Here is a 22,313-nt window from a genome sequence, read left to right as displayed (position 1 = left end):
TATCTGTTACAGTTAGCATTGAAGGGCTTAAAATGAAACCGCTCTCAAGGACCATTTCCAACAGAATTCGCCATCTGCTGGAAAAAAGGTATGGCTGCAAAGTTGTCTTTTTCGCTAAAAATATTTTGCGGAAAACTCTGATTCACAGTTTGAAGTCTTCGTGTACCCCTTCGCATCATTCAGGGGTTTTTAAAATCACCTCTGACACTTGTTTAGTTAATTAGAGAGGACAGACCGGTAAACAGTGTATTCATTAGGAAGGAAGGGTAATAATCTGCGTAATTCATCCTTAGCGGATTATTTGCTAATACAAGGGAAAAGCCGAAGATGTTCAAGAAACTTACTGTCCCCCATAAAAAGCCGAATGGTTGTAGGCTTTATATTCGAAAATAACTAGAAATTTTTATGTTAATCAAGGTCTAATTCTCACTGAACAGCTGCAATTGTCTTCAACTGCCCTGATTACATGAACTCGTAAAATAGTTCTATGACGTCATTGTTGCTTTATGCAATTTTGATTCCGATGTTTTGATTACATTTCATTCGCATCTAAATGCAGTAGTAAAATATTTTCGTATGGCAGTTTCAAGGGAGGCCCATAAATAAATAAAAGCTCAATTGTGTCATCAAAATTCCTAAAAATTCACTGTCAATAAACAAACGATTAATCAGAATCGTCACGGGATGAAAGTAAGTGCGTATGGCACGTCCGACTGGGAGTCCCTCAAGAGGGATGTTCAGTCGTCTGCATGCTGCGGCTTTCAGATGGACGCCACTTCGGCGATGTGAGTGTCCTTAACCTACAACAGCAATCCCACTGGCGAAAGGGGAGCTACAGTTTAACATGCAGTCCGGACCACGTTCAGGGATATCTTCAGGTCACTGATACACGAAGACTGGCGTAAAGGGTGACTAAAAAGTTTTAGGCTCGCCTATGTTACTAGGTTTTCAGGCTCGCTCTATGTTACTAGACCACCAAACCCGACCTCGTCAAAGTGATGGTAGTTACATAATCTATCACCAAGAACACATTACGCCTGCCAGTACGTGATACTTTGAAATGAAGAGGCTGGTACGAAAGAAGAAATCGTAGCGCAGTTTATCAAACCAGTCAGAAGCGATCTCCGGCCCCACTGCACCAAAAAAGGTTTAGATATATAATAGAAAGCACAAACTTTTTCGCCTAGATCCTTGTTAAATGTATTTATTCGCGATCGCCATTTCGTCCTAATCTACCATCTCAAGTGACAGCTCTGTAAGAAGTGCTTCAACGTATCGCGTTCCTCTTAGGATAACACTGCCCTGGTGTCAACCATGTTTACATATCCCTACATCATCTGTATAGCCGGCCTGTGTGGCCGAGCAGTTCTAGGTGCTTCAATCTGGAACCGCGCGACCGCTACGTTAGCAGGTTCGAATCCTTTCTCGGGCATGGGTATGTGTGATGTCCTTAGGTTAGTTAGGTTTAAGTAGTTCTAAGTTCTCGGGGACTGATGACCTCAGATGTTAAGTCCCATAGTGCTCAGAGACATTTAAATCATCTGTATAAAAGGACGTAGTCCACCAGGTGCGACATTTGACAACTCAACTTTCAAAATAATGCAGAACTGTAAATCCCAGTAAACAGAAAATAACTTTCGCTTAGTGCTGGTCATAGATAGGTACAGCTTGTCACCACAGCACAGTGTATGTTGCGAAGTGGCTACTCTTCCACAAATAGATCAACAACAACGGAAAAATCAATTTCGTACTTCAAGGACATCAACCCAAATTCAGATCAGTACACGAATAGGAATACAAAGGTACTCGTTTCACGACTACTTATGGACACAACACGGCCAAACTCCAGCGCCGATAGAACACCGCAATGTTACGGTCGCTCTCGCTTAGAAAATTTTGCTGCTGATACCACCGTCATTGGTCGTGAGACAAAGTCACTGTTCCGCGCACCTGTCACAGCTTCCACTCGCCTTTGCAGCTAACGGTCCAAAAAATGGTTCAAATGGCTCTGAGAACTATGGGACTTAACATCTGAGGTTCAAAATGGTTCAAATGGCTCTGAGCACTATGCGACTTAACTTCTGAGGTCATCAGTCGCCTAGAACTTAGAACTAATTAAACCTAACTAACCTGAGGACATCACACACATCCATGCCCGAGGCAGGATTCGAACCTGTGACCGTAGCAGTTGCGCGGTTCCAGACTGAAGCGCCTAGAACCGCTCGGTTATAACGCTAACGGCTCAATCGCGTACTGGGTTTATGGTGCCCGACACAATGGTAGATGGTTGGTGAAAGAAATTTGCATGTACTCTGCAGTGTGCCATAGATAGAGGGCATATCGCATTGTTGATAGCAGTCCAATTTCGGTCAGAGCTCCCAGTAAGTCTTGCTTGAGACGAGAAGACGATATGCTAGCGCAACTTTTTATGAACTTCCTTTTCTTTGCACACACCTCCGTAACAATATAAACACAGCAAGTGCGGTGCGCAGATACTCACTACACTTACCCGCATGAAACAAATATACACTTGAGCAATGGAAAACCACTTCCGGTAGGACTTAGCCAATACATTAATAGAAAACTCTCGTGTTTTCCCCAACGCTCAGAGATGTTTATGAGAATAAAGTGACTTGCCCTTTGAATTACCTTTCGAGCAGCAGCAACAATGAAGGGTGGCCCACTTGTCTCGACCATTCCAAATAACGTGCCCACAAAACCAAATAAAAGAAAGTGTTGGGCATATGCAGTTTAGCTATGAGGGTGACATTAACTAGCGTGTTTTTTTTTTTTGGTCATCAGTCTACTGACTGGTTTGATGCGGCCCGCCACGAATTCCGTTCCTGTGCTAACCTCTTCATCTCAGAGTAGCACTTGCAACCTACGTCCTCAATTATTTGGTTGACGTATTCCAGTCTCTATCTTCCTCTACAGTTTTTGCCCTCTACAGCTCCCTCTAGTACCATGGAAGTCATTCCCTCATGTCTTAGCAGATTTGCTATCATCCTGTCCCTTCTCCTTATCAGTGTTTTCCACATATTCCTTTCCTCTCCGATTCTGCATAGAACCTCCTTATTCCTTACCTTATCAGTCCACCTAATTTTCAACATTCGTCTATAGCACCACATCTCAAATGCTTCGATTCTCTTCTGTTCCAGTTTTTCCACAGTCCATGTTTCACTACCATACAATTCTGTACTCCAGACGTACATCCTCAGAAATTTCTTCCTCAAATTAAGGCCGGTATTTGATATTAGTAGACTTCTCTTGGCCAGAAATGCCTTTTTTGCCATAGCGAGTCTGCTTTTAATGTCCTACTTGTTCCGTCCGTCATTGGTTATTTTACTGCCTAGGTAGCAGAATTCCTTAACTTCATCGACTTCGTGACCATCAATCCTGATGTTAAGTTTCTCGCTGTTCTCATTTCTACTGCTTCTCATTACCTTCGTCTTTCTCCGATTTAATCTCAAACCATACTGTGTACTCATTAGACTGTTCATTCCGTTCAGCAGATCATTTAATTCTTCTTCACTTTCACTCAGGATAGCAATGTCATCAGCGAATCGTATCATTGATATCCTTTCACCTTGAATTTTAATTCCACTCCTGAACCTTTCTTTTATTTCCATCATTGCTTCGTCGATGTACAGATTGAAGAGTAGGGGCGAAAGGCTACAGCCTTGTCTTACACCCTTCTTAATACGAGCACTTCGTTCTTGATCGTCCACTCTTATTATTCCCTCTTGGTTGTTGTACATATTGTATGTGACCCGTCTCTCCCTATAGCTTACCCCTACTTTTTTCAGAATCTCGAACAGCTTGCACCATTTTATATTGTCGAGCGCTTTTTCCAGGTCGACAAATCCTATGAAAGTGTCTTGATTTCTCTTTAGCCTTGCTTCCATTACTAGCCGTAACGTCAGAATTGCCTCTCTCGTCCCTTTACTTTTCCTAAAGCCAAACTGATCGTCACCTAGCGCATTCTCGATTTTCTTTTCCATTCTTCTGTATATTATTCTTGTAAGCAGCTTCGATGCATGATCTGTTAAGCTGATTGAGCGATAATTCTCGCACTTGTCAGCTCTTGCCGTCTTCGGAATTGTGTGGATGATGCTTTTCCGAAAGTCAGATGGTATGTCGCCAGACTCATATATTCTACACACTAACGTGAATAGTCGTTTTGTTGCCACTTCCCCCAATGATTTTAGAAATTATGAAGGAATGTTATCTATCCCTTCTGCCTTATTTGACCGTAAGTCCTCCAAAGCTCTTTTAAATTCCGATTCTAATACTGGATCCCCTATCTCTTCTAAATCGACTGCTGTTTCTTCTTCTATCACATCAGACAAATCTTCACCCCCATAGAGGCTTTCAATGTATTCTTTCCACCTATCTGCTCTCTCCTCTGCATTTAACAGTGGAACTCCAGTTGCACTCTTAATGTTACCACCGTTGCTTTTAATGTCACCAAAGGTGGTTTTGACTTTCCTGTATGCTGAGTCTGTCCTTCCGAAAATCATATCTTTTTCGATGTCTTCATATTTTTCCTGCAGCCATTTCGTCTTAGCTTCCCTGCACTTCCTATTTATAGCGTGATACTCATTCTAATAATTTTGATCGTTACGAATACATCGACAACAGTACGTCTTTTTAAACGGCACCCCGTATTTTTTGTTTAGTAAACCGCTTCCTCTTCTCGGGACCTGTCCCATAAGGGAATTCCGGCTTATCCCTCACGTATACATCACATTAATGAATACGTGACACAAAACTGACTTTGACTCCCCTAACTGGCATTCAGTGGAGGAATCCGGGCTAACGTAACTCGTCCACTTGCTGGATTTGACAGTAAACAAATGAAAACGCAAGAAAAATGCACGCCCGTCATTCAGTCAACCATCTTCAGTTAAAGGTTCGTGTGAGTACAACGTACATCAATGTATTAGTACAAATTCATTGACGACGACTGACTGAACGACCCGCGTCCATTCTCCTAAGGATGTAGGATGCAGAGACATGTAACAACAAGACTCGAAATACATGGGTTTCATCACAAAATTTGTGTCAACAACAAAAGTCACGAACCGATATGCGCTGTACGGACGAGGATATAAAAAATACCACATTATGACGTGTACGAAGAGAACAAGAGATCGTCTTTCTAAAGACGTCCCTCTTTTCACTATAACTCCACCAGATAATTTGAGTATTTTCAGTCTCTTTCATAATCTTTTAGTCTTTGTTTATTCTTATTAGGACAGTTTGACGACCTTTAAGATTTAGCAAAATTATTGATGATGATTTCTTGGAGAACAGTAGTGCCTCCCAACTATTTTGGGCTACTTTTATCCATTCAACGAAAATAAACTGCTGGCATCGTGACGAAAAGTCATTATAGTTGTATACTTCGAGGCTAGTACCGAATCTCGGACGTGATTATATTTACCTCTGCAAGCAAAATGCCGGCTTAGTTCCTCGGCTCGGATTCTGGTGGGAACCGTAATGTAGGGCGTTCCACGTGCGACGCGAACGCCGCGTCAGACGTTGCACGGGAACCACTGCCGCCGTACGCAGGTTTCCAGCACCGCGTATACGCTTCGGTATGTTGTTTAGACTGTGTGGCAGGTAGCGTATCGGCTTCGGCTGACAGTAAAATAGAGCCAGGACCGGCATTGGAAAGACATCCATGACAATCTTTGTGCCATTAGGACTTCAGATTGTCTGCAGTAATTCTGCAACTCCATCTCTTGAATATGCCTAAGGATTAATTATTTTTACTACAAAACATGCAATCGAAGAGTGCTCCGATTCCGATGAGCTTAGTATTCAGGAGAGTTTAAAAAAACAATAAAGCTAGTATGAGGATTGCCCAGAGCGTAACGCACCGCACTTTTTTCTTCAACTATTCTTTATTGAACATAATGAGAATTACACACACGAAAGAATGGTGTTGTATCTACACGCTCTATTTTTTCACGTAATCTGCATCCGTAATCTCCATTCCGTTCTAAGGTCTTCCTCCAGGGCGAAACAAGGGCGTGCATGCCCTGTCGGTACCAGTCCTTGTCTTGGAGGCGGAGCCAGTGCTTCACTGTGTTAATCACCTCCTCGTCGTTCTCAAAATGTCTTCCGTGAATGGCATCCTTTAATGGCCCAGTCAAGTGGAAGTCCGAGGGGAGTAGGTCAGGACTGTACGGTGGATGCAGTAACACTGTCCAACCCTGTTTTGCGGTTAGTTCAGCAGTCCTCAGACTTGTGCGGGGCCAAGCGTTATCGTGTTGCAGCAAAACATCTCCTGGGTTGCTGTAGCGCCGAAGTCGCCCGAAGCTCGTCTTGAGTTTCGTTAATGTGTTGACATATTCTTCTGAATTAATGGTACTGCCTCTTGGCACCACATCAATGAGAATCACACCTTCACAGTCCCAGAGCACGGTGATCATGACCTCGCCGGCGGAAGCAGTTGCTATGTTTTTTTTTTTGTTTTTTTTTTTTTTTTTTGAGGAGTGGGAATGGCACCATTCCATCGACTGTCGTTTTTTTTTGGTCTCAAAACGGTGAACCCAGATTTCATCACCTGTCACTATACGGGACAAGAAGGCCTCCCCCTCAGCTTCAAAACGTTGCAACTAATCAAGACAAATGTCTTTTTTGTGCGATTTGCGATCCTCCGCTAGACACCCATCTTGCACCGACTTTTGAATGTCCAAGAGTGTGATAATTGCATCCACACTTCCTATGCTGATTGACAGATGCAGCGCCAACTGCCGAATCTTAACGCGTCTGTCCTCGCGAATGACAACATCAGCTACCTGCAACATGTCAGGTGTGACAGCCGCGGATGGTCTCCCCCATCGCTGCAAACCGTGGAGCTCTGCCGAACCGCCTTCTGATGACCTCACCCTCCGTGCCCAGCGACTAACTGTACTTCTGTCGACACCAGACGCTCCATAGACTTTGCACAACCGTTTGTGAATACTCCCCATAGTTTCTTTCACTTCAGTGAGAAATTCAGAGGCGGCACGTTGCTTGTAACGTACATCACCTACAGACGCCATTTTGAATCTGTCCTGCAGCTACGCTATCTGTCGGAAGTGACGGAAACTTGGCGCGCTCACTCAGGAGACTTCAAATAATACATACGTAACGTTTCGCATTCGTAGCATTTTTTTTTTCGGCTGAGAAAACAAATGCGGTGCATTACTTGCTGGGCAACCCTCTTAAATTAACAGGGTGATGTGATAGTTAATCTTGTTGGAGGCTTCAAAAGAAGAGCAGACGTGTGTAGTGGCGTTTCTAACAGCGCAACTAACGTGGGGAACGGAAATTCGTCGAAGAATGCAACTACTGTGTGGAAAGCACAGCATGTCCGTTGCAGTTGTGGCTCTCAATTCGTCCTCTGGAGGAACCACCATCGTAACTCGACGGTCTTCAATAACGAGGGCTGGAAAATACTATCTCTAATGCGGTGTGGCATTCCAGATCGCGCATAATCGGTCAACGACATCGACCCTTCACTGAATCACATCTACCACGCCTTGGCCCTTGCACCGGACATGCAGTGTGCTCTTCGTACATTTGTGCCATTCTTTGATGAATTTCCGTTCCCCACACTCCTTCCTCGGCAAGAAAACGCAATACATTCGTTTTCTCTTCTTTCGAAGCCTCCATTTCTCTATTTTCAGCACGACTGAGTGGGGTGGACGGCTGACTCGTACACGTTCTCGTTCTGTCGCCACATGGGTGTGCGCGGACGTACCTTTAGCGGCACGTTTGGGGCCTCATCGTTTACATAGAGACCACACCTTCTGTAAGCAATGGCATTATGATCTCCTCAGCAGATTTCATTTTACAGCCTTATAACTCTTTTCTTTTTCAGTGACACTAGCATGTGGAAGTACTGACAGCAGTAACTAGCCTAGCAAGAAGGCGTGGCTTCATATTAGGCGGTGAGAGCTGAAATCATTCCCCAAAATATTGACTGCATTATGAATGGCTCTAAGCAGCGTCTAACACTCAGTTTGATGGATCCTCCAAGCCCTTCACCGAACAATACGATACACAGAGGAATTCCATACCAATTTTCATTATGAGTATTACTTGATTCCGAGCAGAGAGTCTGCTGACCATAGATGCTCGATAATGATCATACCGAATGACAGACTGTCCAAGGAAAATCAAATTTTCACACCACGCCTGAGTTTGGCTAGTATTACGAAAGGGGGGTTCAGTTTAGGGAAGAACACTGGTACCACAGGAGATACCCGAACTCCTGAAAGGTCCGCGTAATGCATAGGCGTAATTCTTAATCACACGCGCTGGCTTTTGGCTGAATACAGTGTGAAAGGTGACTAAGTGAACAATATGAATCACTTTCAGTGGTAGGTGATCTATGTAACACGATTGAAAATCCATCTGCATCACGAAGCCGTCAGTGGTGGTGATATGTGATTTGCAGGCGTCTATCAGGTCAGCGACGTTCCGAGTATGCAGCTACTGTCGGTTTATAAATGCAGTAAGAAGTTATTTAAGAAGATAATTTAGTCCTGACGCTATCTGCATGTCATTAGCTCTGCGGTTTTCTGAAACAAAGGTGTGCAGTGTTAGGCGCTCCCATGTAGAACTTGGCAGAAGCAGTCCTTGTAGAAAATTTGATTTCGGGGAAATGCAGGCACACACAAGGCAATAATGACCCTATGACTCCAAATACCGGTAAGAGAAAGAAAACCTACGTTTATAGCATTTGGGTATTTAGAAAGCCTTTTCAGAATGCTGACAAAATTACGCTATTTGAAATTCTAGAGGTAGTATGGATAAAATACAGGAAACGGAAGCTTATTTACAACTTATGCAGAAACAAGATTGAAATTGTAAGAGTCGAAGGACAAGAAACGGAAGAAGTGGTTGACGAGGGAGTGAGACAGGATTGTGGACTCTCCATGACGTTATATAATCTGGTACATTGGACATCCACTAAAGGAAAAGAATGGCGGTTTTGGGAGGGGAATTAAGGTTCAACAATAGGAAATAAAAACTTTGAGATTTGTCGTTGACACTGTAATTCCGACACAGGCAGCAAAGATCTGAGAAGAGCAGTTGAATAGAATGCATAGTGTCTTGAAGAGAAGATATAAGATGAAAACAAAAAAAACTAAAAGAAGGGCAATGGAATGTAGCCGAATTAAATCAGGCCATGTTGAAGAAATCGTGTTAGGAAATAGGGCACGGAAAGTAGTAGATGCGTTTTGGTTGTTTAGGCAGAAAAATAGCTGATAATGGCTGAAGCAGAGAGACCATAACATGCAGACTGGCTATAGCAAGAAATGCATTGATGAAGAAGAAAAAACTTATTGACATATAACACAAACTTTAATGTTAGGAACTTTTTTCTGGAATTATTTGTCTGCAGTGTGGTCTTGTACAAGAGTGAAACATGGGCGACATGCATTTCTGACAAGAAGAGAAGGGAAGCTTTCCGAATGTAGTTCCACAGAAGAATGCTGGAGACTACATGGGTGGGTCCTACGACTAATGAGTTAGCACTGAATCGAATTGGGGAAAAAAATTATGGGACAACTTGGCTAAAAGAAGGACTCGATTGAAACGACACATTATGAGGCTTGAAGGAATATTCTGTCTGGTAATGGAGTAAAGTGTGGAGGATCAAAACTGTAAAGAGAGACAAAGAGATAAACACAGTAGATTCAAGTGGATGCAGACTGCAGCAATTATTTGCACATAAAAGATGCAAAGGACAGAGTAGCATAGAGAGCTGCACCAAACCAGTCTTCGGGCAGGAGGCCATAACAGCAACAATTAAACGATGACGTAATAACCAGACATAAAGCCTTTTCTCAGTTTGCGTATTAGTTCGTGCAGCGGTGCTTCTTTTATTTGAAGTTACCAAAACGCGCTTTTCCAGAGGAAATTTATGTGTCGCTGTAGAGACACCTTTGGTCTACAGATAGCTCATATGGTAAACCGCTGTTCAGAAAAGACGTATATCCAGTCTTGCGTCCCGGCCAAGGTCTTTGTTTTTTAATCTGTAAACTAATCACGAACCCATTGTAGGGTGGAATTTGTGTTATCTCTGCGAATGTATACTCAAAGTAAAATTAATAATTAGTACTCTAATCTATGACTTCTCATCTAGTTACTAAATATAGTATTTATGATGTAGCGGATTATCGTACAAGTGCAAGTCTATAAAATGTAATGGAGGAATTTGCAAGTTTTTAACGGGTTTCCGTTATGAATATTCATCACACACTGCTGTCTGCAGTCAACAAACGTCGAAAACTGGTGTAACTGCTTGTGTGAAGACTAAACCACGTTAAAAAGCTTTGAATGTGGTCTTCTAGAAACTGTAGCGATAAAATGAAATAGTAACAAATGGAACGTGAAACCCTTACGAAACAGAAAGACTGAACAATTCACTTGCTGTTTCGAATCACACAGAATTGTCACTAATAAATTACTACAGTCTGAAATTTATGATGTCATGTTTTGTTATGGATATTTGGTGGCGTTTTATATTATTGCGCTTCTTTGAAACTAGACTTTTCTTCTGCCGAAAGAACACCTCGCCAGTAAGACTGAAACATGAAACATGAGCTTTCCCTTTTCAGTCACTAGACCCCGAAGCTAGCAAAACAATCTGTGGTTCGATTTCCAATAAGCCTTTTCCAAAATGTATGTGAGACTGTTCAAAAATACAGTCTTAGGAAGTCACAATCGAAAACTGGATGCAATGCAAGTGTAAATTTTTACTTGTTTCTTCGATGGGTCATCGTCACTAATGAGAATATTCGTGGATGATACTGTTGCATGAGAAGTCGTATCGATAGAAAACTGTAGCAAAATGTAGGAAGACCTACAAAGGATCGACGCTTGTGCAGGGATCGGTAACTGACCATCAGTATGAACACATATAACGAATTGGGCATCAATAGACAGAAACACCACTACACCATTCGGTACGAATGCGACAGCATGCGCTACCTAATATGTTACCAAACGTCGCTCACAGAAATGGGTTTCTTCCGGGATCCGTGCCTCAGGTGCTACAGGTGATAGCAAGGTAGGGTGTTTTGGATAGTCCTCGGGCGAGGGACCATTTGTATACCCAACAGAAGGATCGTCTTAGTGTAACTATCCTACAGTGCAAGATCGTATGAATATTAAACAATTCCTCGAACTTGGGCACATGGAGCAAATCGGTTGGTTTCTTTGGTATTTGATGTGGTTTACGGTTGGCCATAACGGGCTTACGGAGGTACCATTAGTTCGTGGGCGATACCTTAGAACCCTAAGGTTTTTTAATATATTTTCGTAACAAAACCGAGCCTGCTATGAGCAGTAATAGGTTGAAATTTTTATGATATTTTACTAAGACACCGATCTCGAACAGACTTTCTTGATATCTTCATCCGTTTCCGAGATACAGAGGCTCAAAATTTGCCCTACTTCTACATGTAAAAGACGCATGTGATATCCGATATGAGGCAAAATCTAAATAATAAATAACTGCAGCAAATTGCTCAAATTTTAGTTCATGATTAGTTCAATATTAGTTCATGGGAAATTCCTTAGAAAACAGCAAAAAAGTTCTTTTTTATAATTTTTTCGTACTAAACCCGATCCACGGATATCAAGATAGTTATTCCCAACAAATCGCTGAAATTTTTACAATATATTCCTAAGATTCCGATCTCGAACAATGTTCAGAATCTTCTTGATATCCTTATCCATTTCCGAGATACAGAGGTTGAAAGTTACCTTAGACGTAGACACAAAATATACACTAAAATTCTGGTGTGAGGCGAAGTCTAAAGGAAAAAATCTTTATCCGTTATCGAGGAACACCACTAAAACAGCGGTTTTTGGGTACCAAAACCGAGCGGCAGATTTCAAGACAGGTACTGACAGCAGAAGGGTTTAATTTTTGTAATGTGTTCCTAAGATGCCAATCTCGAGAAACCTTCAAAATTTTCTTAATGTCTTTATCCGTTTCTGAGATACGGAGTTTTAAAATTGCCCTTCTTGTACACGTAAAATGAGGCTGTAAATTCGAAAGAGAGAATTTGAATACTTTATAATGTAACATAGCACGGAGAAATATGCTGTGAAGCGTCTCCGTTATTATTAGGAGAGTTGTGGGGACCCCATTTTGTAGTTCTAAAGCACATTCAAAAATTTTATGCACATAAAGTCCGATCTGATGTGTAAAACTGTTTTGAGTTTTGCGTTGCATCAGTTTCACAAAAGTAAACTATCAAAATTTTATGGACCCATAAAGTTCTTAATATATGAGTGACATACCCTGTTGTGCCAGCAAGAAGAAAGAAACCAACGGAGAAATGCTTCTATCTGCGCACAAAAAGGCGAATATGCTCCCGTTAAGCGACTCTGGCTGAAAAGTGGAGTACCAGTTACTTCATTCTACCTTCCTCAGCTCCTTTAAAATTTTTCCCAAAAATTGTGGTATGCGAACGTATTCAAACTTTTTTGTGATATGAGTAGTGGCGGCGGGAAAGAGGCGGAAAAGTGATAAATACTAGACGGCTCTTAACAGTGGTTCTGGCATTGGAAGATCGAAGGAGACAATGGCAGTGAGAGAGAAAGAGATTAACACAGTGTCAGAGGAACATAGTTGGCAATGACAGAACAGTGCTAGGAATACGGTGAAGAAGACATTGCCATTACGAGAGCAGTACAGAGAAGGAGAAAGTGTAAGTGAGTGAGAGCCAGTGGTAATGAGAGACAGATTGTGTGGTAATGACAACGTGGAAGAGAGACTTAGTGACATTGAGTAGAGACAGAAGCAGTAACAAGAAAGAGTGAGATAGCAGCAGTGAGAGAGAACGAGAGGGAGACAGTGAAAGTGAATGGAGACAGTAGCAGTAGGACAGAATGAAGCAGACTTGGCTGTGACTCAGGAGACAGTGACGGAGAGACACAAAGAGATAATGACAGTGAGTTGGACTGAAGGTGTGAATGAGAATGGACATGTGCGAGTGGATGGCATGAGTCACTTACAGCGATGGAATAGTTGGTGTAAGTGAATTACAATTAGGGGAGCTTATGGGAGTGAGAAGCGATTTGCATATTAAAAAGAAGCGTGAATATGTTCACGTGCTACAATTTTTGGGAATATTTTTAGAGGTGCCGAGGAAGGCAGACTGAGGCAGCAGTACCCCACTTTTCAGTCAGAGTCATTTAAACAGGAGTATATTCGCCTTTTTTGTGTTCCGACAGTAGCATTTTTTCGCTCGTTATTCTATGGTTATTATTCAGGGATCAATTTACGTTGACTCGACTACGTTCCTCGTCGTTATTGAGTGTAGCAGATTCTATTCGGGGTCGGCTATCTTCTCGAGTCCCAAATATGGCGCGTTAGCGTGCACGGTTATCCGGCCAGGTCGTACGTGGTTCAGCAGAAGTTAGTAGAACCGGGAATGTTCGCTGAAAGTACGTACACATCTCGACAACGAGATAGGTTCATATTCAATGGCATCGCGTATTGAAGTGTAGCTCACGTGGCTGGATCTTTATTTTCCTATATTTCTTTCCAAGGTTCACTCTTCCTATTGATGCTGCCTTCTCGGCTAAGTAATACGAGGTGCATTCAAGTTCTAAGGCCTCCGATTTTTTTTCTAATTAACTACTCACCCGAAATCGATGAAACTGGCGTTACATCTCGACGTAATCGCCCTGCAGACGTACACATTTTTCACAACGCTGACGCCATGATTCCATGGCAGCGGCGAAGGCTTCTTTAGGAGTCTGTTTTGACCACAGGAAAATCGCTGAGGCAATAGCAGCACGGCTGGTGAATGTGCGGTCACGGAGAGTGTCTTTCGTTGTTGGAAAAAGCCAAAAGTCACTAGGAGCCAGGTCAGGTGAGTAGGGAGCATGAGGAATCACTTCAAAGTTGTTATCACTGTTGCGTAACGTTAGCTCGATGTGCGGATGCGTTGTCTTGGTGAAACAGCACACGCGCGGCCCTTCCCGGACGTTTTTGTTGCAGTGCAGGAAGGAATTTGTTCTTCAAAACATTTTCGTAGGATGCACCTGTTACCGTAGTGCCCTTTGGAACGCAATGGGTAAGGATTACGCCCTCGCTGTCCCAGAACATGGACACCGTCATTTTTTCAGCACTGGCGGTTACCCGAAATTTTTTTGGTGGCGGTGAATCTGTGTGCTTCCATTGAGCTGACTGGCGCTTTGTTTCTGGATTGAAAAATGGCATCCACGTCTCATCCATTGTCACAACCGACGAAAAGAAAGTCCTATTCGTGCTGTCGTTGCGCATCAACATTGCTTGGCAACATGCCACACAGGCAGCCATGTGGTCGTCCGTCAGCATTCGTGGCAACCACCTGGATGACACTTTTCGCATTTTCAGGTCGTCATGCAGGATTGTGTGCACAGAACCCACAGAAATGCCAACTCTGTAGGCGATCTGTTCAACAGTCATTCCGCGATCCCCCAAAACAATTCTCTCAACTTTCTCGATCGTGTCGTCAGACCGGCTTGTGCGAGCCCGAGGTTGTTTCGGTTTGTTGTCACACGATGTTCTGCCTTCTGCCTTCATTAAACTGTCGCACCCACGAACGCACTTTCGACACATCCACAACTCCGTCACCACATGTCTCCTTCAACTGTCGATGAATTTCGATTGGTTTCACTCCACGCAAATTCAGAAAACGAATGATTGCACGCTGTTCAAGTAAGGAAAACGTCGCCATTTTAAGTATTTAAAACAGTTCTCATTCTCGCCGCTGGCGGTAACATTCCATCTGCCGTACGATGCTGCCATCTCTGGGACGTATTGACAATGAACGCGGCCTCATTTTAAAACAATGTGCATGTTTCTATCTCTTTCCATACCGGACAAAAAAAATCGGAGGCCTTAGAACTCGTACAAATGCAGCGTTATTGATACACACATTACTGTTTTGACATAAATTCGGACATGTACTCCAAAATGTGAGTTACATGAACAACTAATTTTTTATTTCTTGAAAATCTTTCGAACATCCAAGATAACGATTACAATACCGAACTGACGAGCTGACTGTAATACTATCGGGGTAAACCGAAAATTCCCAAAATGTTTCGAGCAAAACGCCGCTGACTCTTTACTTGTAACTGTGATCGCCTAAATACCTAGAAGTTATAACATGTGAAACCACTACAACAGTCGCCTACAAATAAAGGCAAGGTTGTCTCATTACGATATTCGTTTATGAGAAACTGGTGACGCGGTGACGGCGAAGTTGGATTACTAAACAGTCTATGGCGAATTTTATAAAGACTGCGTGGATCATGACGAGGACTGTGTAGTCATAATCACCCTTTCTATCCACCGAAAATGCCAGTAGCTAGTATGTCTGTTGGTTACCCTCAACATTCAGAAAATATATTTTCGCAAGAGACTGTTGGATAGTATGACCCGGCCCATCCATTTCCGCACTTATCTCCTTAGGACCGCAGTGAGAACATAACGGAAACTAAATCATAGTTAACGTATATACAAGTGTTTCCTATTCCCTCTAGCATTCTTTCGAATGTTACTGGTTCTCACACCGTGGAAGGAACAGTTTTGTCCCAGAAAGTTGCATTTATTATAGATTTTATCATATATTAAAGGATCGTTTCTCTTTCTTTCCTTGGTATAGAAAGAATGTCACAGAGACCTCCGAACAAGTTCCAGGGCGTTTGGAACTGTTTGTTGTATGATATTCTATGGTATTCAAGTTGACAATAATGTCGACTGTTACGTGATACTGTCTGCCAATTTCGCATTACATCAAATATTGTCACTTATATACTGACTTGGTTTCTACATTCAGATTGAAACATCAGTTAAAATAATTATAATAGTTTCACAATGTCTGACGTGTCACCTTTGGAAATGGTTACCACATGTACGTCAGAAGCAGCAGACTGCACACACGATTAAAACGTAAATTGTACACAGGCTTTTTTAGACTACAGCTGTGGAAGATAATTTAGTTAGACAGTGATCGTATATTAAACGGAAGAGGGAAGAGACGTCCTCATATTAGATACACAATACATTAAAGGGTATTAATTCATCGAATAAAAGACAAGTAAGCTAGAACAATACCAGGAATGCATGGTCAATTAGGGACTCTACTGATTCAAATGAAAATATTAACAAAGTCAAGCAGAGTGGAGAATCGATTGAGGTGTTTATAACGCAATGCTCATTTTGCATTCGTACCACGTATCCCATCTAGCATAAACATCTTCCAAAACGAGCTGGTGTTATTACCATTTCTTAGAGCCCTTCCATCACAATTTTGTTTTGTTACAGACTTTTATTAAAAACAGAGGGTAGATGTCGTTTTTAACAGTTGCTCTTACTGGAGCTGACAAGCCGAGTACCGCAGATACCGATCGATTCACGTGCTCAGGATCCGCAAGAAAACCACTCTGGTATTTTATAATAGATGGTAGTTTGATCAAACTATCATGAATTCTTTTCTAAAATGTGTTTAATTTGACAGAACTAATGTGTCAGATAATTCTATAAGTGCTCGAAACATTTTTTATTGTGAGTACAATTTTACATGATTTCAGCGAACATTTTTTGTTGACGTCAGAACTTACTGAGTTAACGAGCAGTTATAGTTATCTTCTTTTTCCTTTTTTTTTTTTTTGTTTACTGAAGCTGGAGAAGTGTCGTACATTGAGCGGACAAAAGTAGATGTACGAGGAAAACGTGAACGAGGCAGAAGGGCAAGAGTTCACGGTATCGTACTGGTTCATTACACAGCTTTACTTTGTCTGCATTAAAGTAAAAGAGTCAAACGCACAGTATTTTGACTGTCATACTATGGCTGCTACGGTATAGTTTGATTTTAAAGGTTTGCATTTCTTGTCGCATGTAAAGAACTCTATCGGTTCGAAATCCGGAGGTAAAGACAAGGGTAGACATAAGAAAAATAAGTTGAAAGGTAAATGTATTTTACAATCATAAGATTGATATTTTGGTGAAGCTTCCAATAGCCAACATACTGAGAGCTTGTAGCAGAAAGATGTGGTATATGAATCCATAGCATAAGCGATAGGTTGAGATGCTCGCCTCCACAAGCAGACTTGTTCACTCGTTCCGGTCCTTTATTTTTCTACAATACTACTTTCAGATCTGGAAGGCTTACAGCAATCACGTAAGTTTTGGAGTCGGATTGTCTCGAAATTACTCAACACAGATATAATGTGTAATTGTTTATTACAACAGATTTTAGTATTTTGCCCACAGTCAGCAACGGCACATTCAAAAGGGACCCTTATATTCCACGTAGGACCGAAACCGTGCTCTCCAGTTTACAAGCAAGTAGCGCGGCCCCGAGAACAAAGGGGACGTCAGACAGATACGGCGTGACGTACCTATCTTTAATACTCACTATTTGCAGAAGTCGACCAAGGGCACATACTAAGCACTTGACAAGCTTTATTATGTATTTAAATACATGTCTGTTACGTATCTACAGAACCTTTTTAAAATTTTCATGCAACGGCTGATTTTCGTGAGGAACTTTGACGCCTGCAAGGACCGAACAGTGCTGTCGAGTGTCTGGTCACGATCTGCAATGCGACGAAGGCCATAGCTCCTCAGAGAAGAGCTCGCGTATTGCTCCTGTAATCTCCTATCAATGTCACAGCAACAGAATAACAATTATGGAAACGACTATAAAAATAATTTTTTGCTCTGTTTGTTGGATTCAAAAATTGAGCCATGTTGAGATTCATTGCCAGTGTCGTTAATTTCTGTGTGCAAGATACATTCGTATTAGTAAGAGTTTACTGTTGAGGGAAGTCGAAGATATTATTTTTGTGAGAAGCTGAATATTATTTTCCGATAATAGTGAAATGAGTTATTGGGAGTACGTAGATTATTTTTCATCGAATTATATATTTTATTTTTACAAAGCAAGGAAATCAAGAGAAGTAAATACAGGATATTTTAAACAGAGAGTGACGTTCTGTTGAAGAATCTAAATACACATTTATGTTCAAAAGGTTCAAATGGTTCTAAGTACTACAGGACTTAGGATCTGAGGTCATCAGTCCCTTAGATCTTAGAACTACTTAAACCTAAGGACATCATACATATCCATGCCCGAGGCAGGATTCGAACCTGCGACCGTAGCAGTCGCGCGGTTCCGGAGTGACGTGCCTAGAACCGCTCGGCCACCGCGGCCGGCTACATTTATGTGAGGAAGGGAATTTTGTTTACTGTTTTTTGTAAATACATATAGAATCTCCTTGTCCTCAACGGTGGTTGATTTAAATTGAAGCAATTAATCATTTTCATCATCCCTGCTACTCGTCTAATGTCTTTTCTCAATGGAGTTGGCGACAGGAAAATCTGCATTGAAACTTCGTGGCAGTTTAGTACTGTGTGCCGGACCGAGACTCGAACTCGGGACCTTTGCCTTTCGCGAGCACTTGCCCGCGAAAGGCAAAGGTGCCGAGTTCGAGTCTCGGTCCGGCACACAGTTTTAATCTGCCAGGAAGTTTCATATCAGCGCACACTCCGCTGCAGAGTGTAAATCTCATTCTGGAAATCTGCATTATTATATTTGAAATTATTCATTTAATTAAGTGATTTACGTATTGAGAAGAAGCAAGCTTAGTCAGAAACAGAGATTATGTACAAGGGAGTTAACAGAGTCCTTTGTCGATAGTTGTGAGAGATGTTTTTATGTGTGTCTATGGAAGTACGTGATCAGTCTAAAATCTGAATTCTTATTCATAATATCATAGACACAGCTATAAATAAGCGAACGTTGATGACGAGAGTGAGAGGTGACTTGACTGAGTTTGGCGTTGTTCGCGAATACTTTGCGAATATTGGTAAACTAAAATTGTTTACGAGATGAAGACTCTAACGCTGCTGCAGTCAATACTCCTACCATCTTTCCTCATAGTATCAACAGGGCTATGGCTATCTGAAGCAATTAAAACTCGAGTGAGTTATTATGAAAACGTAAAGCTCTGTCTGTCCCCCCCCCCCCCCCCCCTAACCGGCCGTGGTGACCGAGCGGTTCTAGGCGCTTGAGTCCGGAACCGCGCGACTGCTACGGTCGCAGGTTCGAATCCTGCCTCGGGCTTGGATGTCTGTGATGTCCTTAGGTTCGTTAGGTTTAAGTAGTTCTAAGTTCTGGGGGACTGATGACCTCAGATGTTAATTCCCATAGTGCTCAGAGCCATTTGAACCATTTTTCTGTCTGTCCCGTACATCACAGCGCTCTACAAGACTCGATTGTTATGACCGGACAGTGTTCTGCACGTGAGCGGAGTTCAGGGTTTCTGGGAAAGCAAATGGAATGTAGACTGTACATGTAACGACAAAATTATGCTCTTACCGGTGCGTGGTGGAAGAGCAGGCAGTTTTACAGGAGGCTTTAGCTGCGCTACGGCATCGAGAGATACGAACGCGGACGCATAGCGAAATACGCGAAGCGGATTTGGGACCGGACGAAAGCGAATAGCCGGGCTGGGCGCGGAGCGGCGTTGCGGCTGCCGGGCGTGGACGTGGCTACTGACCGGGCCACCGGGCCGAACTGCGCCCGAGTGCGGCGTCGCCCCACGCCCAGGAGCCACTGGGATGTCCCGCGAGGTCGCCGCCACCGGAGGAGGAGTCGCAGAGCCCGGGCGTGGCAAGGCCGCCGCCGCCCTATATATACGGCGCGCGCGCATCCCGGGCCACAGGTCCTCTGCGAGTGCTCAGCAGACCGCACCAGCAGCGCACAGCACCACCCAGCCATGAAGATCTTCGTAAGTACCGCCTCACACCTACTCTTCGACCTACTGTGCTCTTAGCGGTCGGCACGCGCCTTACTAGCGAGTACAGCACCACTTGACAAGTATCTGTTACTGAGAATCGCTCCTTACAACTAAAATAACTCTGTTGTTTTCTTGGGTCGTCAGTCTTCTGTCCAATGTGATGCGGCGCGTCACGAATTTCTCTCCTGCGCCAGCCTTCTCAGCATAGCACTTGCCCTCAATGACCTTAATTATTTCTTGGCTATATTCCAGTCTCTGTCTTTTATCGCAGTTTTTACCTCTACAGCTCTCTCAAGTACCACGAAAACTAACATTCGACGTCTTAAAGGGGGGGGGGGGGGGTAGGACGTCAAACGGGACGACTTGAGGCAGGAGAGACACCACAGGAATTTTTAATTTCCACTGCCTATACTTTTAAAAATAAATTCATTAAACTTTGTCAGAATGACCAGAAAGAATTCAAGATTTACACTTATAGTGGTGTAAGTTCGAAAATATATGAAAATAATTTATTTTTTTATATTTGAATTTTACCTTTTTTTCACTTACCATTGACTACATTTGTTGCTATAGGTACACTTTTCTTCATAAGTAAGGGAGATTCTTCGATGAATTTTGCACAGCATACAAACCATACTTACAGGTGTACGAAACTCTAGAATTTTCCAAATCTATTAAAAACTGTGGTAAAAATTGAGAAAATTAACTATAAAATTTGAGTTTTTTCTAAACATGAAGTTTAAAATGTAACAGCACATTCATTTTTTCATAAATTAAATAATTTCTAGAGTTCCATACACCTGTAAGTATGGTTTGTATGCTGTGCAAAATTCATCGAAGAATTTCTCTTACTTATGAAGAAACGTGTAGCTATAGCAATAAACGCAGCCAATAGAGGTGAAAAAACGATGAATTTTCACATGTAAAAAAAAATATTTTGTTATTTTTTTTGAACTTCCACTGTTACGATTGTGAATCCTGAATCCTTCCTGGTCATTCTGACGAAGTTTTTTGAATTTATTCGTAAAACTATGGACAGCGGGAATTAAAATGTCCTGTGGTGCCTCTCCTGCTCCAAGACGGCCCGTTTGACGTCCTACCCCCCTTAACACGTATCCTATCATTCTCATCTTCTCTCTTGTCGTTGTTCCAGTCCTTGAACATTCTGGGGAGAATATCTTCGTTTCTTATGTTATCAGTCCATCTAATTTTCAGCATACTTAAAAAGCACCATACCTCAAGCTGAGTAGATTTTCCCACTGTCCATCATTCATCGCCCTATAATGCTGTGCCAGTGATGTTTTTCTCAAATTAAGACCCATGTTTGATACCAGACGACTGCTTCTGGCCAGGGATACCCTCTTTACCTCAGCCAGTCTATAGCCTGCTTTTTATACCTTCTTCGTTGCGTCCGTTGTGTTATTTTGCTTCCAAGGTAGCAGAAATCCTTAGCTACTTCTACTTCGTGGTCACCAAGTTTTGATGTGAACATTACCGCTAATGCAATTTCTACTACTCATTACTTTCGTCTTTCTTCAATTTACTCTCAATCAATAGCACTTGCGGCTTTGCCTGCTTTTTCCATTCCGCATGCCATATAATTCTTGATCTCTTTCACTGAGGATAGCAACGTCATCAGCGAACCTTATCAATGGTATCCTTTCTCTCTCAAATTCAATCCCAGTCATGAATATTTCTTTTATTTCCATCATTGCTTCATGGAAGTGTGGATTGCTAAATAGGGGTGAAAGCTACATCCGTGTCTCGTAACCTTACTAACCAGAGCACATAGTTCTTCACCTTCAATTCTAATTTTTCCTGTTTGATCCTATGGTCTCAGTATTACACTAATGACTATCACAAATTTTTCCTACTGTCTCTTTCCTCCTCTGTTAATACTGAGGCAATCACACGTGAGAATTAATAAATACTTTTGACCCTGCGTTGTTCTTATTTGGCTTGGGACAAATTTAAATCCGTCTTCCAATTCCATCTCTTCTGAGCTAACCATTTCACCAGGAAATCCTTATTTTTCTGATGACTTTAGCGAAGTTACTCTGAATTTTTACCCTCCTGTGCAAATTTCACTTTTACACATCAGAGCATGTACAGCTAAACGTATTGTTCGAGGTAGCAATGATTCTCAGCGTGTCTCTCTAAGTGCTCTGCCCTTCTCTCATCTTAATCGAATTTTGTTTGCCAACTTTTTTATCGGACAGTTTTAGTTGGAGAGCGTTCTTTACATTTATCGAAGAAGATTTCACGAGAGTAACATCACCTTTACTCTAAAGATGATTTTGTTACAAAATTATATCACCATATTTAAACGAAAATAACTTCATTAATACAAGTAAGTAACACTACTGAACGTCGTTTTGTCGTGTTGCCTGAACTCTCAGCACCGAGTCTACCGCGGCTCTTCGTATCGATTCTGTATCCTTTCTCTGTCAGACCGGATAGGTCATCTACATTCAGGAGTGAGTAAGACGGAA

General features: G+C 42.2%; 2 protein-coding genes across 4 annotated transcripts in view; one reads left to right on the top strand and one right to left on the bottom strand.

Moving 5' to 3' along the window:
• The window catches only part of LOC126473915 (cuticle protein 16.5-like), a 319,612-nt gene that overhangs the window by 264,621 nt on the left and 32,678 nt on the right, over positions 1-22,313 (bottom strand). Inside the window, exon 1 of one of the 3 annotated variants that reach the window (XM_050101265.1) lies at positions 19,401-19,612. The exons of the other annotated variants lie outside the window; for them this stretch is intronic. The gene's annotated coding sequence lies outside the window, so the exon portion shown is untranslated. Of the gene's footprint in view, positions 1-19,400; positions 19,613-22,313 lie in introns of those variants that run through there. 3 annotated transcript variants of the gene reach the window in all.
• The window catches only part of LOC126474280 (ice-structuring glycoprotein-like), a 43,229-nt gene continuing 40,615 nt past the window's right edge, over positions 19,700-22,313 (top strand). The window contains exon 1 of the mRNA XM_050101745.1: positions 19,700-19,812. Within this exon, the coding sequence (XP_049957702.1) occupies positions 19,801-19,812 (12 nt within the window). The 5' untranslated portion in view covers positions 19,700-19,800. The remainder of the gene's footprint in view (positions 19,813-22,313) is intronic.

This window comes from Schistocerca serialis, chromosome 4 (assembly GCF_023864345.2).
Source record: "Schistocerca serialis cubense isolate TAMUIC-IGC-003099 chromosome 4, iqSchSeri2.2, whole genome shotgun sequence".
In the NCBI taxonomy this organism is placed as follows: domain Eukaryota; kingdom Metazoa; phylum Arthropoda; class Insecta; order Orthoptera; family Acrididae; genus Schistocerca; species Schistocerca serialis.
This window is presented reverse-complemented; position numbering and strand designations above follow the sequence as displayed.